The sequence below is a fragment of the Carlito syrichta genome, unplaced genomic scaffold (genome assembly GCF_000164805.1).
Source record: "Carlito syrichta isolate Samal-C Ts95f unplaced genomic scaffold, Tarsius_syrichta-2.0.1 Scaffold288774, whole genome shotgun sequence".
NCBI lineage: Eukaryota > Metazoa > Chordata > Mammalia > Primates > Tarsiidae > Carlito > Carlito syrichta.
The window spans coordinates 82,796-108,048 of NW_007232870.1; the positions used below are offsets into that span (position 1 = coordinate 82,796).

Sequence of the window (25,253 nt, forward strand, 5' to 3'; positions counted from 1 at the left end):
AACATAATATTTTGTGTTTTTGTTGATGGCAGTGCTTGGCATAGTGTTAGAGAACATTTCTTAAGTGAAGCAATGGTAATAACAAGTTTTCTTTATACATTATATATGTAGTTGTCAAAGAAAATGCAGGGTCCCCAGTTAAATTTAAATTTGATGTAAATAGCAAGTATCTTTTTAATACAAATAGATTCCATGCAGTACTTGGACGTATTTACACTAAAAATTTAGTCCAAGTACTACATATTTTTATTAAAAGTCATCTGAAGTTCAGATTTAACTGCCAGCTTATGCTTTTATTATCTGACAACACTAATTGTGTATTTGGATGATAAAGTAGAATCTTTGGGGGGGGATTTCTTGTATTTGCACAGGTGATGATGAGCAGAGTGACTGGTTCTACGAAAAGGAATCAGGTGGAGCTTGTGGTATCGCTGGAGTCGTGCCTTGGTGGGAAAAGGAAGATCTTACTGAGCTAGACAAAAATTTACCAGATCCTGTCTTTGAAAGTATCCTAACTGGTTCTTTCCCCCTTATGTCGCATCCAGGCAGAAGAGGTCAGTAGCACTGCCTAACTGGTGGATACAGTGGGTCTAATGGTCAATCTAGGAATATTCATTCAAAGAGGATAGTATAAAGAAGAAATTAGAGAATGTAAATACAAGATGCTATAAAGAAACATGTTGATCACTTATTCAGCTACTACTTTTATCATGCTTTCTAATTATTAGAAAAACTTACTTGCTTCCTTGCTAGGCCCATTGTGAAAGTGTTAAAATGATAGAAAGGTGAATTGGGAGAAAAGAAATACCCTGGATATTACTGAAGTGCTTAAGCACTGGGTAATTAAGTGCTGACTGCATTAGAACTCTGCTAGGCATTGATTCAGTTGTTTTAAGTATGAATTTTGCATTTTCCTCAATAATATTCATGGTGTTCACCCCTACCACCAACTTACTTTTAATTCTCTATTGATAGGTTCTTCTTCCATGCTTCAGTCACCATAAAATCTTCTAAATTGAGTACTTTGATTTTCCAGGTTTTCAGGCTAGACTCAGTCGCCTTCATGGAATGCCTTCAAAGAATATTAAAAAATCTGGAGGGACTCCAACTTCAATGGTAGGCATGCCTTTTTTGTTGTTGTTAATTGTCATGTGCGGAAATGTTTCCATTTCTGTGGAATAAAAAGCCACATCCTCATTCTTTATTCAATTCTAATGTTATACTTAAAAATAATCCATTTTTTTGTAGGCTACAAACTGGACCAGTGAGATTCCCCTATAAACCAAATCTTCTAATGCTAATAAATTAGTTACGTTTTGAACATCTGGGGAATGACACTCGAGGGAACCTGACTCCTGTCCTCTTCCCCGGAGGAATATCATTGAAGTGAGAGCCTCTTTGATGAAAAGATGGGGCTGTTTTTGCTGGAGGACTGGTATTCTTCCCTTTAGTCAGAAGTTAACCTGACTGGGGAGGCTTTCTAGGGATTTAGGTCGGCCCAGGGTGGATAGATACTACTGTAAATTTTATATATTTTTCTCTTTTATGATTTTTTTTTAACATGGAATCCATTTATGTATTGCTTGCTTTGCCAAAATGCTAACAAAAGCTAGAAAATGAAAAACTTCCAGATCTTACTAGTATTCCTTAGTGTTTATATTGTGACTGATTAAGAGTTAATTTTTACATATTTGACGGTTGTAAATAAAAATCATGATGCATTGACATTTATGGTTCATTTTTAGAAAAGTCTTATATAACAAGCATTACTTAAAATATTTGCATTTTACTCAGGGTATTTTAACAAGGGCTAAGATGGGTAGTAGGTAAGGTTGATAATCTTTGCTACAGTTTGAATTTTGTTTAGTTTCCTTTCTACTTGGATAATCTGCTCTGTATTGCAAAGTCATTGTATCTCATAGTACAGTTTTCTTGTACTGCAAAAATCACCCTCATTCTAAACTAACCAGAATGATAACTAGTCTGCATAATAGAATCATTTGCCTTTTAAATTGCCTGCTTTGTCTGGTACCTGAAACACATCAAAATTATTATTTCGGTGTAGAGCTTAATGAAATCATGTGAAAGCTGGCATTTTAACAAATACTATGTGACTGTGAATCATATTGTCATGCTTAAAAGTGAGAACTGCTTGTACATCTTTAGAATGGCAGACCATATGTGTCACTGTGAGTGTCAGAAATACTTACATGAGCTCATTTGCACCAAGCAGGGGAAAAAATGTAACATTTCTATCAATGGTAAAATTTAGACACTATACTAAGTTCAGCCCATTTCGGTTCTTCAAAATGACTATATTGAAATGATTAATATTTTTATTAAGTTTCGATCATTGATGAAAATGTGATTTAATACATGTATTTTTACATTGTTGTATGGATTGTTAATTCAACATTTAATGGCTAACGTAAATATGACTGGAAAAAAAATTTGAAGTTGCCATTGCCTTTACCTAAAGTTATTATAATCTGCAAGATTTCAACAAATGCATTAAGCAGGAATGTGTGGCATCTCCTTATAGATTGCTTGTCAGAACTAGAGAGATAAAAAATGGTAAAATGCAACTTTGAGTGTCTTTACCTTTGCATATTTAAAATGATATTTAAAGGTACAATAATGTGGTGTTGGTAATTGTAAGTAATCTTTTTTGTGCTATGTCTTTGGAGTGAAGAAAATTCATGTTTTTTTCTGAATTACATAAATGCTTTTATTTTGTTTTGTATATTGACTGTCTTTTGGATCTGAATAAGTCACTTTAAAACCTTGGCCTATGAACTTTGCCTTACCAATCATGAATCTAGATGAATGCTATCTAGTTCTTGGTTCAGTTTTACCTATTTTTATTTTTGGTTCACTGCTTGCTTGAGCATAGCTGGGATTTGTAGCCCATTTTCTAGGCTTATTGCAATCTCACTGTGGTATTTTATAGAAGCTATTACAACTGATAGGTTAGCTTCATGATATTGATGATACATGGCTTAACCATATTAAAAGCTGCCTTCCCTCTCTAAATTGTAAAAAGGTGATTAAGTTTCACTTGATGGAGATATACTATATAAGTGTGTTTATCATGGAACTAGTGCATTAGGTCATAAACTGTTTTTCTGGTTCATGTTTTTTGTATTCAGAATTTTACTGAAGACAATGGACTCCTTCAGGTTTTCTTTCTTTCCACCCTGAATTGTCCTTGCTTGGATTTTTAAGTACTGTAATTTTTTTTTTTTTCAATAAAATCTCTGACTTGGGCAAGAAAGGTAAGAGTTCCAATTTGTGCTGATATTTTTTAAATTTCCTATGCCAAGTTTTGTTGTTACTCATACCATTCATATTATATATAACTGTCTACTTTTAAAAATCGTAATTTCACAGAACAGTCATCTTTAAACAGTACTCATTACATCTGGTAATAAGAAATTAAATTTAATTACCTTAGACTTTCACACTGGAAAGTCAGATTGCTTTTAAGAGAAATTAATTTTCTGAATAAAGTCAAACACATGTAGTTGCAACCCATTAAACAGAATAGCAACAAAGGATTTCTTAAGCAGATGAGTGATGACATAAATATGATGTAGTATCTTTGAAGGAAATGACATACGGAGAATCTTTTACTGAAATTTCAGTATAAACATCTTTTGGGGGGAAAAAGTATTCAGTTGAGTCTTATTATTCACCATGCTTCTATGAGGTCGCTGCAAACATTGAATTAGGGAATAATGAATCACTGCTCCTAAAGGAAAGACAGGGTTTTGTTCCTGCAAGCCTCTGGTCACAACATTTTCATCACCTGATTAATACGTAATCTTGTTTTATGTGTGTTTGTGCTTAAAAACATTTAACATATATTGTTGATTCTTTAACATTGAACTCATGACCAACAGCACTCTAACTCATGTCTGAACAAGTTTATCCAACGTGTTTTCTCTAGAAGGCACATCTCTGCCTTTTGCACTTAGGAGCACTAGACAGCACTCCTCAGCATTATAGTTGAGGGCCATTTAAAACAGTGAAAAATCACCAACAAAAAGCACAGAAATGCAAAAACAAAAAACAAAACAAAAAAACCCACAATAACATTAAATAGACTGCTAAAGGTCATTTGTTTACAGTGTGGGAGCTGAAACAAGAAGGCAGAGTCACCTTGTTGCCTCCGCTGGGAATGCACGTGTGTCAGGTGACTAAAATTTTTCAGCACTCTGCCCATGTCCCTAAAGGCAGACTTGCAAATATGGAATCTGCAGCAGGAATGGGGTTGACTCTATTTAGTTTTATAAAGAGCAATGTGGTGTTTACTTACAGACTTTGAAGTCAGACTATTTGTGAATCCACACACTGCTTTTTACTTGTAATCACATTTTGAGCCTCATTTTCTTCTTTTGTTAAATACAGACAATACCTCCTTTTGCAGAAATGTCAGGTTTAAAGGAGATTATGTATAAATAATAAGCTTAGCACCATCTCTGGCATATAGTATATAATAAATGATAGTAGCTGGTAACTTAGAGAACTTTTGTATCATGAGTCAAAGTGCAGAATTTTAGACATTAAACTTTTCTGTTCATATTTTATATATAATTTGCCTTTATATTCAATATTTAAAGTGCTTTATATTGCAGCCTTTTATGTTTCTTTTATACCTCATTTATATTTGAGCTGGACTCTGCTTTTTAATATGGTCTATGAAGAATAATTTCAAATAAATTTTGGATTGACTGTCACTGCACTAAACTTCAAAACTTAATTCTAAACTGAGAAACCACTCCAAACTCTCTTCCTGACCCTCCCAATCATTAAGCTATTCATTTGTAGAAAACTTGTACTATTTCTGATTTATTAAGTGTTTATGTATATGAGGGGTAAATACAGACAGTCTTGAGAATTTAAGGTTGAGGGGAATTACTGTAGCTATCCTTATGTTAGAGTAAAGCACAGTTTATTGGAGAATGGCTAACTAGCCTCTCTTATTCCCCACTTTTAGGAGAATTAAGCAAATTATAAGTAATTTCAAGGGATACGCTGGAGCCATTATTTAAGAGATACACCCTGGACCTCTTATATTTCCAGAATTTGTATATTAAGTACAATTCAGAATAATTCTCAGAACAGTTGCTAGAATCAGTTTAGGAAACAATACTTACAAAGTTAACTAAATAACCTTACTTAAGTATCACATTCCAGTTGGCCAGAATATCCTACTCACATCTTTAAAAATAAATAAATAAATAAATCCTGTCTGTAAGCCAGAGACTTAAAAATTTTTTGTGACTTGAACTAATGGTATTTCGGCAGGTGTTAACATTCGTCTCCTGAAAGTTAGCAGTCAAATTGCATAGTCATTTAAAAGATCAGGAAATAAATGACTCCACTTAAAAGACAGTTTGTGAAAACCAACATAGTATTATATGAGGAATTGTACATAAATGTTGTGGGGTTGATTAAAAGTTTTATAATTGCCTCAGTCCGGTTGTATGGTTAGAATGAGAATACATATGATGGTGGTATTGATAGTTATTCTGCCAAAGAAAATTAATATGATTTCATTGACTTCTTATTTATATGTTTATCAAGTTTAAATATCTGAAAAAAATATGAACAGTAGTCTTAAATCTCAATTGTCATACCATACAAGTAAGCATAATGTTTACATCCACAGTACAATAGCCCTGAACACATTAATTTATATCTGTTCAGAATCTTAAGTCAGTCATTCTACAGGAGAAAAGGCATATTATAGATATTTTCTTCTTCTTGTAAAGTCTTAGAATAATAAGATTTCGTGAGTGGTACTTTTATAATGATAATCATACTGTAATGATTTACTCTGTATTGTTCAACTTTTTTGTTTCTTAGGAAACGAGTAAGAATATTTAGTCTGATTTATAGCTTTTTTTTTATGACAGAAGGGACACTTAAAATGGAGTTGGTTTTAAAAAGGGAACTACATAAACCTTATTCTAGTCTGAGAAAAATGAGAAATTTTATGATAGAAAACAAATCTAAAATGATTTTTTAAAATATATACAACCTATGTCCTCAAATGTAATATGATCATATTGACAGGTTATCTATAATTTTTAAGTGGAATTAAATAGCTAAATGCTTTATTATAATTCCTGTGAGTTGATATTTGTTTATATCCTAAAGCATTTTTGGATACTTTGGAGACTATGAGAAGAAAATATATTTTAAATGTTGTATTGTGAATATATATATCATGTACATTCTAAACTGTTACTATATATGGTAGTTTTTATCTTATCTGAATGCTTGAGGTATGCATTTTACATTAGATATTGATGCATTAAGTACTTATTTTTATAACTTATTTTGAGCTAATTTGATTTTGTATCGCAGAAAAGTACAATTTAATAGAATTACAATAAATACTTCTTTTAAAAAAGACATTTAAAAATATCTCTTGTTTGATTTGAATTCTCTATTTTGATCTCATTCACAACTTTTTATTTCATATTATATAAATGTAATGTCCACAGGTGATCTTTGAAAATATGAATCAAACCATTTGTCATGCAGCTCCATTAAATATTATCAATATTAATTTTGCTATTCTTATTACATTATACTTTATTACAAGTGGAGAGGGATATACAAATTTAAACAGTAAAAATATAGTAGTGTATTCATATATTCAGTCAACAGTATTTGAGTGCTTATCTCCATATTTAGCCTTAAAAACTATTTTAAGAAAAGTAGTATAAACAGATGCTCAATCTTGTTATTTTAAAGTTACCAAAATTGACAACCTATATATTTTTCCATATATTTAAAATAATTGTTCTTCTTCTCTGATAGCTTAGTATGAGAATTAGCTTGGCTTCATATGTTGTCATTGGGCTTGTGGGGCTTCAGAAATCTGTAACCTTTCAAAGTGAATATTAGTAATGATAGTAAACACAATGACGCCTGTTTACTGTGTGCCAGACACTTTTCTACATGCTATTTATATTTTTAATTAATTTAATCTTATTAGCGTCTCTATAATATACATTAACATTTACAACTTTAAACATTAAGCAGGGTAATGTAATAGAGGATTTAGGACAAGGAGGGGATAGGAGAGAGTATGATTTGCAACCTGGAATTTTCAGCCTTGGCCATTTAATGCATTTCATCAAATTGCTCTTATAACAACAGGAGGAAAGAAGCAAGGGTATACATTAGTCACACCTAGTCATTCAAGGAGTTGAGATAGGTTTTATGCTATCTGTCCTGATTCCTGACCAGATTGACAAAGGCATTTAACTATCACTGTAAGTAGACCTGCAAATGGCAAACAAGAAATAGTCACTTTTGTTTACAAAGTACAGCAGTGTTACCAATGCTTTTGAATGTTGTTTTCTTTTATTTTTGTATCCTGATATACCTTTGAAATACATTCTAAAATATTCTTTATTTAGAAATTAAGACTGCTGATTGGTAATCATTTGACTTCATGAATGAGGACACTGTTTCCTAATTTCCTTTTAAAATGGTGGTGACATTGTTAGAGTCTCCCCCACCACCACCACCACCCCCACCCCAAATCAAAATCAGGGAAACAGAAATGCTGCAAACATTTTACTTTATAAGAAGCATCAACTCTGGTTTTCTGCCTTTTATGTTGCTGACAGAATTATTCTGATGGTCTGTGAAACTCTGTTTTCTAATTATCCTTTAGATATGTCAGATATCTAATGTCAGAAAAGTTCAAAATCAATGATGGGTAGAACACTTCCAAACAATATTTAACAAGTTTTTTCTACACAAAAGTCACCTGCAAATCCTCCAAGTGAAGGTCAGTTTGAACAACTGAAAATTCACAATGAAATCATATAGAAAGAAAGGGTTCCCTTTTATAATTTGTGAATTCCAACCAGATATTTGTTGCCTGTCATTCAGGAAAGGGAATTCTGATAAACCATTATTAATACATGTCAGTCAGGATGTATCTGTGTTTTAAGCTAATGAAACTTGCAAAATTTTTGTTGTTGTTAAATCACAATTATCTGAAACACTGACAGGTACTTAATGGGAAAAGTTTATGACTTTTTTGTTTGTATACCAAGGACTAACAACTTGTGCCATTAAGAGTATAGCATCGGCTGGGCTCAGTGGCTCAGCCTGTAATCCCAGCACTTTGGGAGGCCGAGGTGAGTGGATTGCCTGAGTCCGCGGGTCCGAGACCCACCCGGGCAACTTGTCGAGACCTTGTCTCTACAATAAATAAAAAATGAGCCAAGTGTGGTAGCGTGCGCCTATAGTTCCAGGTACTTGGAAGGCTGAGGTGGAAAGATTGCTGGAGCCCAGCAGGTCGAGGCTGCAGTGACTATGAATGTGCCACTGCACTTCAGTCTGGGCGACAGAGTGAGACTCCCAACTCAAAAACAAAAGGAGTATAGCATCTTCCTCTGAGAACGTCATATTTAAATCTGATAAGTGGTTATAGACAGTTTATCATTAAATTGTTCCAGGTTCATAGGGTTCTGAAATTGCAAGTGTTTATCTTTAGGTTACAATGTAATTATAGTAACATTTAGTAGTATGTACTTGATTTGGGGGAGATCTTTCAGATTTGTATGAATTTTGAAGTATTTAGTCTAGAAATTGTTCTTTATTTGTTTTGTTTTGTTTTTTGAGTTGGAGTCTCATTGTGTCCCCTAGGCTGAAGTGCAGTGCCATGACCACAGCTCACTCCAGCCTCAACCTCCTGGGCTCAGGTGATCTTTCTGCTTCAGCCTCCCACTTAGCTGAGACTACAGGCACTTGCCACCATGCCCAACTGGTATTTTTGTAGAGGTCTCACTATGTTGCCCAGGCTAGTCTCAGACTCTTGGTCTCAGGCAATCCTCCAATCCCAGTCTCTCAAAGTGTGTGTGTATGAGCTCTACCACACCCAGCTGGAAATTGTTCTTTAAAAGTTAAACAATTATTACTTAGATTTTATCTCATTCCATTTCATTTACATATATCCTTGATAAACTCAACTTTTTGATCCACAAAAATATTTTAAAGTAATTTATATCATTTACAGATGAATAAATAAGTATATGTTACTTTTGACTCAGATACTTGATGTCTTGCTTCATTGTGTTTTCAGCCATAAATTTCTTGGTTCAGTTGTATGTACACAGAATGAAGGCTTATGATGTCTACATTGTGTGAGGGGCTGGGGATACTAAACGAGTAAGACATATCTTTGTCACCAAGTATCTTAGAGTTTGGTTAGAAAAATTGAGAAAGGAAAAGTACAAAAAAGAAACCAAACATTTGTTAGCATAATCATTTGATCCTAAGTGGTTTTTCATTCTTCAACATTTTGGTTTTATGTGTTATCTTTGTTTACCTCTACTCTTTCCATATCTAGGTGTGTCTGAGTTTCATTTCTGTCATTTTTATTTCATTTGCCAATGCTCTAGTATAGTTTCTCATACTATATTTTGATAGTCTATTAATAGTCTCCCCCTCCCTGGTCTCTCTTTTGATTTCCCTGCCTTTAATCCATATAACATGTAACTCCCAGTAAACATTTCCAAAACGTGGTTTTGCCTATATCACTATCTAGCCAAAAAATAGTTTTCACTGCCTTTATAATGAAGTCCAGATTTGCTCCTTTCTATCTTCACTGCTCACCTGTGACCTATAGCATTTCACTCCTTTCCAGATGGTTTTATGTTCTCAGTGCCCCTCCCTTCCTCCAGCCTTCTCACATTCAGCCATATTCATTTGTTTTATACCTTTGCTCACAACAGTACAATCCCCTTCTTCCTGTTAGTTTCATATCCTTCAAGGAACAGTTTAAATTTCATACTTCAGATCTTTCCAGCTTCTGAGGTCACTCTATCATCTGAAATGGCATTATACTCTACCTCTACCATTCATTTATTTATGGGTAACCTAATATTTTATATACTTATTCATCTGCTTACTTTTGCATTGTATCCTAATTACAGGTGACACCCATGATGAGAGTCCAGCTCTTAGTACATCATAGGTGGTTAATTTTTATAAATGTTGATGATGATTTAGCAGGTATGACTCTGTATCTTACAGAGAGTTATCTATCCACTAGTCGCATTCCCAGTGAAACCTTAAATGACAATATTCTTTCCAGTCAATATGTTTCCAAGGTTTTCATTGTTTTTAATTTGTTCTTTTATATACTTAATGAAATGATAGCATGTAAACCTCCATTTGACAGAGCACTGAAAAGCTAGTTGGATGCTTGGTGTGCAGATGCAAGACTTGCTGACCTTTTGGTTGGGGGATCCTTAAATGTTGTATCCATAGAGATTTTTCTTTGACTAGTTGCAGAGTGATACGTTTCTGGTAATTTGGATTGATGGTAGGATGGAGTCCACTGGCCACATTCTTGTTGTAAGCAGAGGACAGGGAACATTGAGTGTGCTGAATTTCCCTGATCTTAGTAAAGGTATATTATGTGATTTATAGAAATGAGTCCTTTCTAGTTTAACATTTTCATGTAAGTTTTGGGTTTCTGCTGGGATATAGGGTAGAGGTGTTATATATGATCATATGAGCTGAGAAATGGGATCCAGGATCACCTTTTTAAAAAAAAGACTGTCCACGAATTGCTTGTTTATGAGATATGTAGGGCCTCTGGTTACTGAACATTTCTGCAGTCTGGTGCTTCAATCAGCTTCCTTTTCATTGCCACCCTTTCTCCACCCTATTGCACATAGATAAAGGTGAGCAGCCAGTCTTACATCCTTTTGGTTTTCATCTGTGGTTTTGTTGACATATTTTGTCTGGTGGTTTCTTTATTCCTACGCTTTTTGTCACTGTAGAGTTGTAACTTTTTATTATTTTATTGTTATTTCAGTGGGGCATTGGGAAGGAGCTGAAATAAATGTATGATCAATGTGTTATGTTTACTGGGAAGTCCTACCTAGTGTCCTTTTATTTTAACTTTTATTGTTTTAAAAAGTAATAGATACACAGGTTTTAAAGTGCAAACAGAACCAAAAGTATCCCATGGAAAGTCCTTCCCTAAGCCCAATCCTTTCCATATCCATCTGTACAAATACAGCATCTTTTACTCTGTGCCTTGCTTTTTATACTTTAACAAAATGTCTGAAACTATATGTGACATTTGTTTGGCGGCATAATACTTCATTATGTATTGTTAAATAATGTGTTTTTCGCCGGGCTCGGTGGCTCAGCCTGTAATCCCGCGCCTTTGGGAGGCTGAGGTGAGTGGATTGCCTGAGCCCACGGGTTCGAGACCCACCTGGGCAGCGAGACCTCATCTCTACAATAAATCAAAAAATCAGCCAGGCGTGTTAGCACGCGCCTGTAATTCCAGCTACTCGGAAGGCTGAGGCGGAAGGATCGCCGGAGCCCAACAGGTCGAGGCTGCGGTGGCCGGGAGCGGCCACTGCACTCCAGTCTGGGTGACAGAGTGAGACTCCAACTCAAAAATAAATAAATAAATAATTCTATTCTTATGTATTTGGGGAGGGGGAGAAAAAAATAAAATAAAATAATGTGTTTTTCATATCAGCTTCTATTTTGTGTTACACTAAAATGAAAAGGCATAAATATTTGATTATTATTTATATAATAGCTAACATTTGAGTTTTCATTAATTGCAAAGTAGTAGTATAATATTCTTGTGTATGTCACTTCATTTAATGTTCACAAAAGTCCCAGTGAGGTCAGTATTATCTCCTCTCCATTTTAAAGACCAGAAAACTAAGGAATAAGTGGCCTAAATGACCTTTTCAAGGACACGGCTAGTCAAGATTTTAACTCAAGCCCTGTAGCCCATTCTCCAAGGACTTTATCTTCAAGCTCTATAGCCTCCTTGCAAGGGTAAAATATATTTTTTAATTAATTTTTTTAAATGGGATAAACTTAATGATCCAATAAAATAACATATCTTAGATATTTTCGTTAGTTTAATGAATATGTTGAACAAGTCATGATTCTGTGGTTGATCAAATTAAATATACTGAATTATAAGTATGTCTTATTTTTAATATAAAAATTTTTCATCATATACATCTCTATCTTTCTGTCAATTCTTCCTTCTTCCACTTTACCTCACTTACTTTGCCTCACCTATCCTTTGGTACCTGTTGATTTAACATTTGAGGTCCTGACATTTACTTTTTTTTTCATTTTTCTAACCAAGAAGGAGACACGTAAATTACTACCTGTCAGTTTTCTGTTTTTGTTCTATTTTAGAAGGTTAGTGACAACAATAAATATTTGAATAGCATTTAATATTTTATAAAGAGCACCTTTATGAGCTTCATCCATCCCATTATATAAATATTATTATACCCATTTATGCATTCACAAACAGTTTTTCAAAGAATTACCTACGTAAGAGGGATCAGAGTCAGGTCTTATACACTTCAGTCCTGTAAATTTACAAAATAAAATTTTCAGAAAAAATATACATTCTTCCATATTTTCAGCTGGTGTTACAGTGTTGCTTTTTTGAATGTTAACTTTTGAAACATAGTGCTTGCCCAACTTAGAATTGACCATTTTGGGGTAATACCAGGTAATCTATCTCATTCCATAATAGAACATAATCTCAGAGTCATTCTCTTTCCTCAGTAAATTATTGTAATTATATATTAGTTATGGAAATGCCTTTACTTTCACTTGTAATGCTCCCTAAAGATACTAGCTGTTTTTAGCTGACTGGATGAGTCGTCTTTCCTCCTATTTTTCCCAAAATATAACTCTTAACTTCACAGTGTAGCACTGTGAAGGGCAAGAAGGGCAACACAGACACTTCATATATGAAAAAGCTACCTTTACACACACATATGCACGTGTACACACACACTTCTTTTTAGATTATCTCACTTCTGACAGGTAATCCTTGATTTCATGCAGTCACTATAAGGACATAAACTTATTTTCACAATTATAATCCCAAATTTTGTTAAAAGTGTACTGAGATATGAACGTGTATGAAGAAATTAGATGTTCTAACCATGAATATATGGCATCACTGTGTCTTGAGTGAATTACAGACTTTACTCATTTCTGGCCCATTTGTTTTATATATATATTAAATATAGATAATTACTCATCTGACAGGTTACTTTATTACTTTGATATATCTCAAAGTACTGCATGCTGTTACAGTGAGATTACTGTAATAATTTGGAATCATTAATAACCAAAGTTAGCATTTCATGTAAATTAAAATTCTAAAGTTGGAATTTGATTTTGTTTAAACTCATTTTTACTTCTGGTGGTTACTTTCATTTAATAAGAAATTATACTTTTAAAATAGCAGTTTTTAATTATTTTTACACTGACATGCTAAATATAAAAATGATTTGTAACTATTCTAAATAATAGTGTGGGAGGAACATTAAGAAAAATTTAAAACTTATTCATCCTCCAACTTTGCAGTGTGACTACCTCAACCCCAAAATGTCACTATCAACACCATCAGGTGATGATGAGACCAGCAGTGAGATGGCAAGGAGTGTCCGAGTCTGGCTAGCCGATAATATCATTATGGGTCATATAGCCTTCCAGTCAGCCTCACCAGGCAGCATCCCACCCACTTCATCAATGCAATTAGAGACCCCTGTAATAAGACACCCAAACGGAACAAAGAAAAGAAGACCCCACTCTGGGGCATTACCAACAGGCCCACCTCCCCGAGATCTGGGTATGAATATGCCCACTACCAGGAAAACAATAAAACAGTTGGAGAAATTGAATAACCAAATCGATTCTATGGAAGCAACTCTTATCAGCCTCAAGGAGATTGTAAATCAGCATTCAATTGCACTGGACAGCATTATGTTGACCCTCATGGAATTTAAAACTCAGTTGCCAGAGCAGATATCCTTCAATCAAAACATGCGCTCCATGTCATCTCGAATGAGCCAGTTAACCTCAGATGTATTGCATCTTTTGACAAAATTCGAATACCTGACAAATGACAGGTCCAGCCACAGCCACACTAGGTGCTGCAAAAGCCTATGTGCAAGAACACAAGAAACCCCCTCCTGGGCCCATCTTGTCTACTATGAAGAAACATGGCACTACAGGCGAAAGCCAGGCTCTCTGTAACATCCCAGGTTACTCTGAGGCTGCGGAGGCTGCGGAGGCAGCCAGAAAGGCCCAGTCTGCTCAAAAAGTTACAGGAAAGGGGTTCTCGAAAATCAACCTGAATAAGGATTTATTTGTGCGACTACTAACAAACCACCCAACTGGGCATAGGACAGCCTTCCATAAATTGACCGGAGCAATAGCTGAGGTCAGTAGGAATTCCTGTGATCTACAAGATGTCCTGGATGAGTTCAGGCCACGCAGCAATCCTGGCTATCACTAGGACGTTGAACTTCTTCCATGACAGTATTGCTCCAATTCTTGAAGTGACGTCCAAGACACAAATTCCCAAGGCTTGCCAGGGAAGTCTCCGAGCAGTTCCCCCAGGACTCCCCACCCACGGTAGGGGATGGGTATACATTTATTCAACACCTAAAGGGAAGTTTGGGCTCAAAATACAGAGAGAGATTCCTAATGGGCCACTCCGTCAGCAGTATTACTCCAACAAAATGAACATTCCTAACCACAAAAACTATAGCTAGCTTATCTATCCTGTTCATTCACCACTTCACAGGCACCCCCACCCTCACGATTGGTATACTCGTTATCATACGGCCCACTATTACATGCCAGGCAGGGTACAATTGAGCAAAAACGACACAGGAGGAACTTTAAGGAAAATAATAATAATAGTTCGAAATATTAGCTTCCTTAGGTGGATCAATCCATTTTTGCCTCATGCCTTGTAAGAAAAAATTGTGAGTTAAATTTATTTTTGGGGAACAAATATGTGTCATATGTAATACATTAAGTTTCAATTTTAGTTTTGCATTTATGGAGCACTCAGCCATGTACCTAGAGCATCTAGATATTCAATAATTGTTCTGGTATATAATGCCAATATTTTGTCTTATAATAGAATGTGGTGTAGATAAATATTAGATGAGTAAGCTGCTTAGAAATTAGTTGCATATTCATTAAGATTCATTACCTGAAAGAATAAAATTTAAAAATTCTAATCAAGTATCATGCCTTAATCCTTAATTTTTATTTTGTTTTTTAATAAGGATTCATGTTTCTGGTTGAAAGTGAATTTTACCTGCTCTTTTAGGTAATGCAGCTCTTTAGAAAAGCAGACTTAGTCTAGCTATGTAATGCATTTTATTTAATTTTATAGTTTTATGATATCATATATTATAGATTGCCAAAAATATAGAAAAATTTTAGAGAACATTTTTGGATTTGATGGATTACCACTCTTGAAAGGGAAACAAAACACTAAATATTTCTAATCCCGCATTATTTACCGCATGGGTGGTTAAATGCTACTTTAAGCCTCATAAAATTAAAAGGGAGAAATCTGCCAACTGTAGCAGGAATTGGATTTAGGAAGAGTGGTACAGAGCCAAAATATTGCTACAGAATTAAATGTCAAAAATCTTCTTTAATAGTAGATATATAGTTCACAGTGCTTGGTTATGATTAATACATTTAATCTAAATCACTGAAAGTTGCACTCTCCTTTTCCATAAAATACAATAGGACACAAATCAGTTTTACTGTAGATGGATAACAATTGGAAAATAATGCATCTTCCCGCCCAATAAATTGTCAGTTATACCTTTTAACTAAAATCAATTCATCTTTCCAAAATTTATTGCAATTTCTAATAATAAATCTCCTCAAATGTTTATTCATTTGGTTTTTGATACATTTGTGCCACTTTTGCTATGGTCTAATGTTTTTTCTTTTGATTCATTGTAAATTAGAAAATCTATTTTGAGTCAATTTTCTAGTTAAGAAGTTAAAATCTATAACTTAGCACCATTTTCACTCTCCTTTGTACATTTTAATACCCTTGAACTTGAACTTAAATGCAGTCCTGTAAATTCTTTTCAGAAGGAGATTAAAAGACTTTTCAATGTAACTTCTTGAGTAAGGGCCAGATTCATAAAACAAGCACTTAGCAGGTTGTTAGATGATTGTTGCCATAGATCCATTTTTTAATGAAAAGGTTGGGGAATAAGAGAGAGACGGGCAGGGATACAGAGGGTTGTACTATCATTTTGTGTAAGTATTTGATACAAAGAAGAAGCATACTCTTTTGCATTAAATCAGATATTGATTATAATGGGAGCCTGCTTTTATTTTCTGTTGATAGCAGTAATACAAAAGTGGCATTAAAAGGAAGCAGAAATAATCAGCCATATAATCAGCCATATTCTATCTGTTTCTTACACAAATGTCTTCTTATTGATCTCCAGGTATACACTTTTTCTCTCTAAACACTCATTTTCAGGTTTTTTTTTTTAAATGTGCTCTAAGTGTGAAATAAGATTGGTTTTCCATACATATTACATTTTATAATGTAGTTGGGTTTTTTTTGTTTAAATTTAATACAGGATACATGAGCACTTCTCATTCTTTATTCTATTAAGTTAGATTTAAATTAGATTTTTCCAATATATCATGGACACTGACTCTTGGTGTTTTAATTGTGTGCCTTTCTTCACTTATTCCACAGTGAAGTCAGATTGGTATCCCCTTTTTCACCTTCATCTCCACAGTGCTGTTATTTACAATTTTAAAATGAAAGTGAGAATCAGTTTACTTTCCCACCAATTTAATAAAAATGTGTTTGAAATCAACATGTCCTGAGTCTCTGTGTTAAGCTTATACTTTTAAGTTTCTATATCAAATACAATTCTAAAAATAACTTTCCAAATGGAAACTATTAGAAATAAAAATGACATTAACTAATTTGTCTCAAACTGGTAACTCGTTGGCAAATTCATGTGATTGCTATCAAACAAGATGCCATATGATTAATTTAGCAGCTAAAAAATATAATTTGTATAGCCAGAGTAGCCAAAGTAGAATGCATTATCTGGGCTAACTATACAGTGAAGAAAACAGATGTTTTCTATGACAAAGATCAGAGATTAATTCCAGGTTTTACTTGTTCATCCAAACATTGCTTTTTTTTTTTTTTAATTATGAACATAATTTTTTGTTACATGAAGTTTTTAATATAAAACTTATTACTCATTTGGACTAACCAAGTTAATGTCTCTATTAATAAATTACAGATTTTAATAAATTTAAATAGATGTAAAAATTTTAAAAATACTCTGAGTTAGGTGTACTTTTGTTTTTCCCATCACATTAAGTATAAAGTAAATTACATCATGCTCCTTTAAGTTAAAAAAAGATAATTAAAGTGCTTGTGCCTTTCTTTTAAAATACTGATACTTTTTAGTGATTTCCTTTGATTATTTTGTAAACACTGACAAATAGAGTCAATTTATTGGTAAGTGTTTAGGGTTTTTCTCCATTACTGTCAATAATGAAGACTTCAACAATAACTATAATGTCACAGTTGTCACATTTGCCTAGCAATATTCAGTTTTATGAAGAACACAGGTTTATCATACCCAGGGGGCGGGCACATAGTATCAATAAGGGTACGTTATCTCAAACCAGGTGAAGCAGGGACCAAAGGGAGGCCCAAACTTTACCTGTATGATGACCACTTATCTACCTAATCCTGAATTATACCCCACATCTTTAAGATAAAATAAAATTTAATAAAAGAGGAAATTAAGGTTTACAGAAGGTAACTGACATAACTGAAAAAAGGCAGAGCCAGGGTTCAGTCTGCTGAGTTTTGGTCCAATTTATTTTTCTGTCTCCTCCATCTGCTTCTCTAATCTTTCTAGTTGAATGTGAATTCATCCTAGAGGTTGAAATTTTGTTAATTTTTTTAACCAGAGTTTTAGGAATTGTCAGGGAAATTTTACTATTTTCAAGCAAAATGAATGTTTTTAACAAGTCAATTAGTAATCCATACATATATTTCTCCCAATTTTCTATTTCAGTCTCTTGGCCATTGACATAACCTAACTATTCTCCCTGTTTAATCTTCTCTACTTTATTTCACACCACTACCAACTTGTTTCCAACTCTAATGTGATCCTCGTGACCCTTTTGACTAATAATTTAAATCTTTTACTGCCTCCCATTGCTTTTCCAAATAAAATATAAATTATTTTTCTTCCAAATCCAGGTCTTCACTATTAGGGCTTCAACTTATGTTTCCATCTTCATGTCCTAATTCTCTTTAGTTGACAGATCCTCAATGTGCCTTGCACTTCCCAGCGTTTGTCACTCTATTCCTGTTTTTACCATTTGACATTGTATGTCAATCTGTGGAAATATTGACCATTCATCAAGATACACCTTAGTTACAACTTCATGTGAAAACTTTCCTGCTAGAAGGCATCTCTCCTCTCATTCAGAGGCATCTGTCTCTTCCATCAGTTCATTACTGATGTTAATTGTGTTTTAGCCTCTTCAGATAACATGCAAAAAGCATGGAAATAGAAATCAGAATAACTTCTAGATCCATGATTTCCTGGCCAGTGACCTTGGATAAATCACTTTTTAAGCTTTAGTTTCCTCATCCCTAAAATATGGATAATAAAAGATAAAATGAGGCTCAGCCTGTTATCCCAGCACTTTGGGAGCCTGAGGCAAGTGAATTGCCTGAGTCTGAGTATTCGAGACTCTGGGCAACTTGGTGAGACCTTGTCTCTACAATAAATTAAAGCCAGGCGTGGTAGCGCGCACATGAGTTCCATCTACTTGGAAGGCTGAGATGGAAGGATCCCCAGAGCCCAGTAGGTCGATGCTGGGGTGGCCTTGAGCATGACACTGCACTCCAGCCTGGGCGACGGAGTGAGACTCCAACTAAAAAGAAAGAAAGAATGTATGTAATAGGACTTTATGAACCTTAAAGGAACCATTACTCATTTACTTCAGGAACCCAAAGTTCAAATATGGGCCAGGCAGTTAATGTACATGTGTGAGGTAGCTTGATGTTGGGAATGTATCAGCACCGTAGAAAGTACATTGCCTGGCTGAAAATACTCAAATTCAAAACACTGTGCAATGTTGAGATGTCCAAGACAGGGAAAAAAATACTATTTACTGGCCAAATACTGTTACCCCCTTACTAACGTCATATTCTCTCTATCCTAGCCTAAGCTGAAAAAGAGTTTCATTGCATTCCCACAAAACGTTGCATGTTGCAAGTACTTAAATGCAGTTTGGGAGGATGGGTAGGTGACTGGACACTTAAGTGGGAAAGTGAAGATTAATGTACAATATGGAAAATAAGATGCTTGCATTTTTCCTGGTCAGCAAGCAGGAGGTATAAAAAGACATTGTACAGACCATAGTTTCTCTTTTGGTCTTCTAGTGAAAACGTTCTATGTATATGCAATGCATACTTCTTTTTGCTTTAACTCCTTTTCAAATAGAGTTGATTACAGAAGCACTCTTATAGTTAGTTAAGAATTCAGGCATTTTACTGTAAAAATGTTATTTTCCCTGTCCTTTTTGCCGTGGCCTGCTCTGGCAGACTGAATAGAGCAGTAATTTTGAGTCTAGTGCCTATTCCATTCAATTGCTTTTCCCTCTTGATCCTTGACAGTTGGCTAAAGAAAACCCTAGTGCTTGAGATATAGTTATTCTTTTCCCTGGGATCTGGGAAATGTATGCTGTTTATTTTCTCATCTTTAGAGAAATGTGTATTTTAAATATATATTATCCAATGTGTTGGAATCCATTTTTAAAATTTAGATTTAGGTACAATTGATTCTTTGATCTTTAAAAGAAAGTAATATAGACTTAGTTCAACAGTAAAATAAAAACCAAAGACCCGAAAGGCTCCAGTGTGTCTATGTATCTTCATTGTGTTTTTATCATATTTACCAGTGAAATGACCATCTCTGCAATTTGAGAATGACTCCTTGAGGAGTCAGAACTTTAGAGCAGTCTTGCAAATCTAGTAGTCATTATTCAGGTGAAGAACAGCAGGGTAGGCACTCTGGACAGAGGGGGAAGCATGAACAAGAACTTACAATATGAAGCAGTATGATGTGTGCTGCCAGTCACAAATGGTTAGGTCCTCTAAGTGGAACCTGAGGAGGAAGTAATGGCATGGGGCAGAAGAGGGAGGAAGAGGAAGGCCATGGGATGCCTGGAGATTGCACAATTTCATGAAGGCAGTCAAGAATGCTGGAAGATTTTTAAATGACTTGACATGTGGGTTCACATTGTTTCACATATAAGAGAAATCACATCTAATGCCACCTAATAGGACTAAATAACTTTTGCTTCTCTGATTTTGAAATAATTACTCCAGCCTGGAAGGCTCATTTTTTTACCCCTTTCTGCTATAATCCCCAGTTCATAATTGTTCAGTTTTCCTTTTTCATTGAAAGTATCCTAAAAATGTCCTTTTAAGTTGTTTAAAGTCTAATTCATGTAAACAAATGACTTTGCATAACTGTTATTAGTTGCATACGTGATTATATTTTAATTATGTTTAAAATGTATACTATTGATTTTGTATGTTCATAGTGTACTAGGGGAATATTTGTTTAACTTGTATTCTTCGTTAATGTCCTTTCTTGAAGAGAGGGTGAATTTTCTCTAGTGATGTCAGCTGGTAATAGTTTATAACTGTTACTTCTCTTAGAGTCCATTATCTTAGGAGGCTGTATTCTATTTCAGTTGTTATATACAATGGTGTGTATGAATGATGACACTGAGTAAGAAATAACCATAAAGATGGTATTATAGAGTTAAAGATCTGTACAATTTTTCATTTTATTTTTTTACTCTATTTCATTTTGAAGGACATCTAATTATATGATTGAAATATTTCCGAGAATGTCACATACTGGATGATGTCTTATGGTTCAGTTGAGTTTTAATAGGTAAAATGTTTTAGTAAAAGGTAAAAAGGAAACTTCAACCTTTTTAATGATGAGATTACCCTAATAGTCATAATTATAATGCTTAGAAACATACCTATGCATTTTAAAAAATTATTCCCATTGAAATGGCTTTCCAGTAGGTAGATTCATACTCTTGATTGTTTTCTTAAGCACCATCATTGAACACAGTGCTGTCCAGGTATCAGAATGAAATAACTGCTTTTGGTTATTCTTTGTAGTTGAGTTCCTTGGCTGTGCTGCTGAGAAGAATCTTTACATTCACTACAGGAATTGTAACTGTTTTCTTCGTTGGTTTATCTTTTCCATCCCCATTCTACTTACTTGAAGATCCTTCTCTATCATCCTCTTCCTAAGTCATCATGGATCTCATAGCCTTTCACAACTTGATCTTCCTTGGCTTCTCTTCAGCATTTGTCACTTTAGCATCCTGTTAATACTCCCAACTTGATTATCTTTGTTGTACTCTCTTAGTTTTCTCCTCCTATTCTAACTGCTTATCCACCTTTCTGCCTGTTTTCCTGGCATCTCTTTTTCCTACTTTTTAGATATTAACATTCTCATGTTTATTTTGATTTTTTTTTATCAGATCTTTCATATCTCTACTCTTTCTTCTGGTTAATGACTTCCAATTCTTACCTTAATGTAGAAGGCAACTAAGTCTTTTGTCTTTAGCTCATTGTACCCTCTAATCCAGTTGTTCTCAGTAATTTTTTCCATCCCAGTAAACTTTAGAGATAATAACGTATTACTTCAAAATAATGATTCACGCAGGCAGCAATTCTCATAGCTACTTAGGAGTCATAGCTCAGTCCTGCCATCACTACAGGGGGAAAGACATGTATAGTTTGCAAATCCAGCCATCCTAATTCTAATACATGACCTGTGGCCATGGCCTTTCTCCTCATCATGATCTCTCTGTTTCCTCTCTTCAGTAAAGAATCACTATTCTACCCCCTGAAAATTCCAGCTCCTATCTGGTTATCTCCATCAGGTTATCACTGTGATGATTTCCCTGATGATCCGTTATTTATCCTCTTTTCGTTTAAAGTATACCTAGATATTTTCTTAAAGAAGATTTACTTTATACCAATGATAGTACTTTGACCATATTTAAAAAGAAAATCATTACTGAGTTCACGAACAAAATGGTACTGAGGTTTATTTTGTACCAGGTACTCTGCTAAGAACTACACACCCAAAGGTAATGAATGACAGATGTCTCTACCCTTAAGGAGCCTACAGTCATTTGGGATGTACAGATGTATGCATAACAAAGATACGTTGTAAGTACCATAACAGACACATAAACCAATTAATTGCACTATTGGGATCACAATAAAAAGAATGATCACTTCTACTGGGGGGTATCACAGAGGGCATTTAAGCTTTGCCTATGGCTGATTAGATCTTTCTACAAAGAACATGAGGGAGGGTAGTCTTATATAATAGAAATACCAGGAGATATGGAATTAGAGGAGCTAAATTTGAGTTGCTACTTATTGTATGATCTTAGTTAATATTGATTTGCTCTGTCTTATATTTCCTCATCTTTTAATTACTTTCCCTCATATAACAATGTATTTCCTTTACAGCATTTATCATAACCCGAAATGACTTTGTTTTCTAGGCTAGTATCTCCTGTTGCTAAAAATATAAATTTCTAGAGAGTGAAGACTGTTCTATCATGTTCAACTCTATCTTCATTGTCTAGAACAGCACTTGACACATTATAGAAACTCAGTATGTTGGGTTATTACATGAATGAATATGAAGTTCTTGTGAAGATTAATTTAGATTTGTTTGTAGATATTTCTTTGGGGTTAAACATAGGTCATCCAGCTCTAAGTCTGGCACATAAATTCAGCATAACTGAAGAGAAAAGATTATAAAAATCCCTAGCTAGTTTAAGAAATATTGAGAACTCAAGGGTGTGTTAAAGTTAAGGTCCATGTATAATAATGTTAGGGAAGAGGCCTGTAAGAGATTTGGGCTCAACTTTGAAGGTGTTTGAATGGATTACTGAGAAGCTTGTACTGTTTTCTGTGTAGACAGTAGAGAACCACTGAAGATTTTTGATTAAGGAGTAATATGATCAGATCATGTAGGGTATAGAAATATCAACCTAGAAGAATATGAAAGATGGATTGTCCAAGGGAGAGAGAGACTTGGAGATAGAGACCTCATGACTAATTAGCACCTCTGCTTTCTATATATTCGTAATATCATTATATCTAGTCACCTCTCTAGAAAGCTCAAAATTTTATTCCTGCTGTAAAGGAAACAACATTGGGTTGACTAAGGGCTATAGATCCAAAGATTAATTCAATACGGTCTTTATTTTTGAGGTATTTGAGTGAAATATTCAATTCACAGTTTCATCATTTACTAGTTTCATGCTTTTGGAAAAATCAGGTTTTGAGTCTCTCATACTATCTGTCTAATATCTGTGAAGATTTAAAGAAACTATGTATTTTAGTTATTGCATTTAAACATTTTTAGCTTTTTTAATTTTCCTAGCTCCTAATCAGTTGACAAATCCAGAAAAAAAACTTTCATTATTGCTGAAATCTGCATCTTTCTTTTCCGTTTCTACCAGTCTCTTAATAACTCTTAAACAGTGGCCTTATGATTAGTACCCTACCTCCGAATTTCACACTGCTATTCATGCAGAGTATTATTCTTACTGTAATCTTCCTAAAACATGATTCTTTTCATTGCTCTTTCTTATATATGTTCAAAATTTTTCATTGTTTCCCCTTTACCTGCTGCCTTTCTAGGCCCTCTGTAATTTAGTCATTGCCTTTCTATCCTAGGTGTCCATACTTTGAGATTTAATTTTTTAAAAATTAAGCTTGCATTTTAAATGGTCGTTTTATAGGATATGGAAGAGGAAAAGAAATGTTTCATGGCCATATATTTCTGGGAAACACCAAATTAAAGCAATTTGAGTAGATTTCTGAAATTCAGGATTCTAGTGCCTTTTAATAAGAATTTTTACAGAGAAATATGATTTGTAATATTTCCCAAAGGAACTCCTTCCCCCCCCCTTTTTTTTTTTTTTGAGAACCAGTATCTAAAACTCTCATTTTGAAAGTGCTGTTGAGGACCTGTTTGAAGCCAGGAAATTTAGATTTATATTTTTTTTCTGCTTTTAACTAAGCTATCTGAGATAAATTGATCCTAGGGTCAGAAAACCATCCAAACTTGCAGAACTTACCTCCTTAAAAAAAAAAAAATTATAAGATATATATTTTTTTCTAGTCAAAAGGGAATTTCCTAAGCATTCTTTATTTTTTAAAAATTTAAATATAGGATGCATAAAAAGAATATGTTTATATATGTGTAATATATAAGATGTAAGTTCATATGTACATGTATGCACATATTATACATATACTTACATTTTCACTTTAAAGAAGAATATTCCTGTGTACCTACCATATGACTTAAGAAATAATACATCATTAGGACCTTCAAAGCTCTCTTAGTGACACTCACAGATATATTACCTCTTATCACACAGATAACTACTATCAAGAATTTCATGTTAATCACAACCTGCTTTTATTTATAGCTTTGTGTTTGTTTATGCAGTATACAGTATATGTAGTCATATACCAGATAATAATGTTTTGGTCAAGAACAGACTGCATCTACAACAGTGATTCTGTAAGATTAAAATGGAGCTGAACAATTTCTATCTCCTAACGACATTGTCATAACACAATGCATTACTTTTGTTTGTGGCAATACTGGTTTAAACACACCTACTGGTCTGTCACCTGTATCAAGTTTAGCACATAAAATTATGTAGAGTACATAAATACTTAATATTGATAATAAGCAAGCATATCACTGATTTATGTATTTATTATGTATCATTGTCTTAGCGTGTACTCTTTCTACTTATTAAAAAATAATAATAACTGTAAACAAGCCTCAGGGAGGTTCTTCAGGAATTATTTCAAAAGAGGACTTTGTTGTTATAGGAGATGACAGTTCCATGCATATTATTGCCCCTGAAGACCTTCCAGTGGGACAAGATATGGAGGTGGATGATGGTGATATGGGATACCCCTGACCATATGTAGGCCTGGGCTAATGTGTATGTTTGTTGACTTTATTTTTAAGAAAAATATTTTAGAGTCTTAAAAAATTTTAAAGTAGAAAAAAGCTCATAGAAAAGGACATAAATAAATTTTTGTACATCAGTACTGTTTTTGTGTTAAGCTGAGTGTTATTACAGGAGTCAAAAAGTTAAAAAATTTAAAGCATATAATATAAAAAAGTTATAGTAAGCTAAGTTTAATGTGGGGGGAAATTTTAAATATATTTAATGTAGTCTAAGTGCACAGTGTTGTTAAGTCTACAGTA

General features: G+C 34.0%; 1 protein-coding gene across 2 annotated transcripts in view; it reads left to right on the forward strand.

The window, feature by feature from the left end:
- Nucleotides 1-25,253, forward strand: part of GPATCH2 (G-patch domain containing 2) — a 50,219-nt gene that overhangs the window by 21,407 nt on the left and 3,559 nt on the right. The window contains exons 4-6 of one of the 2 annotated variants that reach the window (XM_021710375.1): nt 372-554; nt 1,037-1,116; nt 1,249-3,279. In XM_021710375.1, the coding sequence (XP_021566050.1) occupies nt 372-554; nt 1,037-1,116; nt 1,249-1,281 (296 nt within the window). In that variant the 3' untranslated portion in view covers nt 1,282-3,279. Of the gene's footprint in view, nt 1-371; nt 555-1,036; nt 1,117-1,248; nt 3,280-25,253 lie in introns of those variants that run through there. The other variant, XM_021710376.1, reaches the window with a different exon arrangement.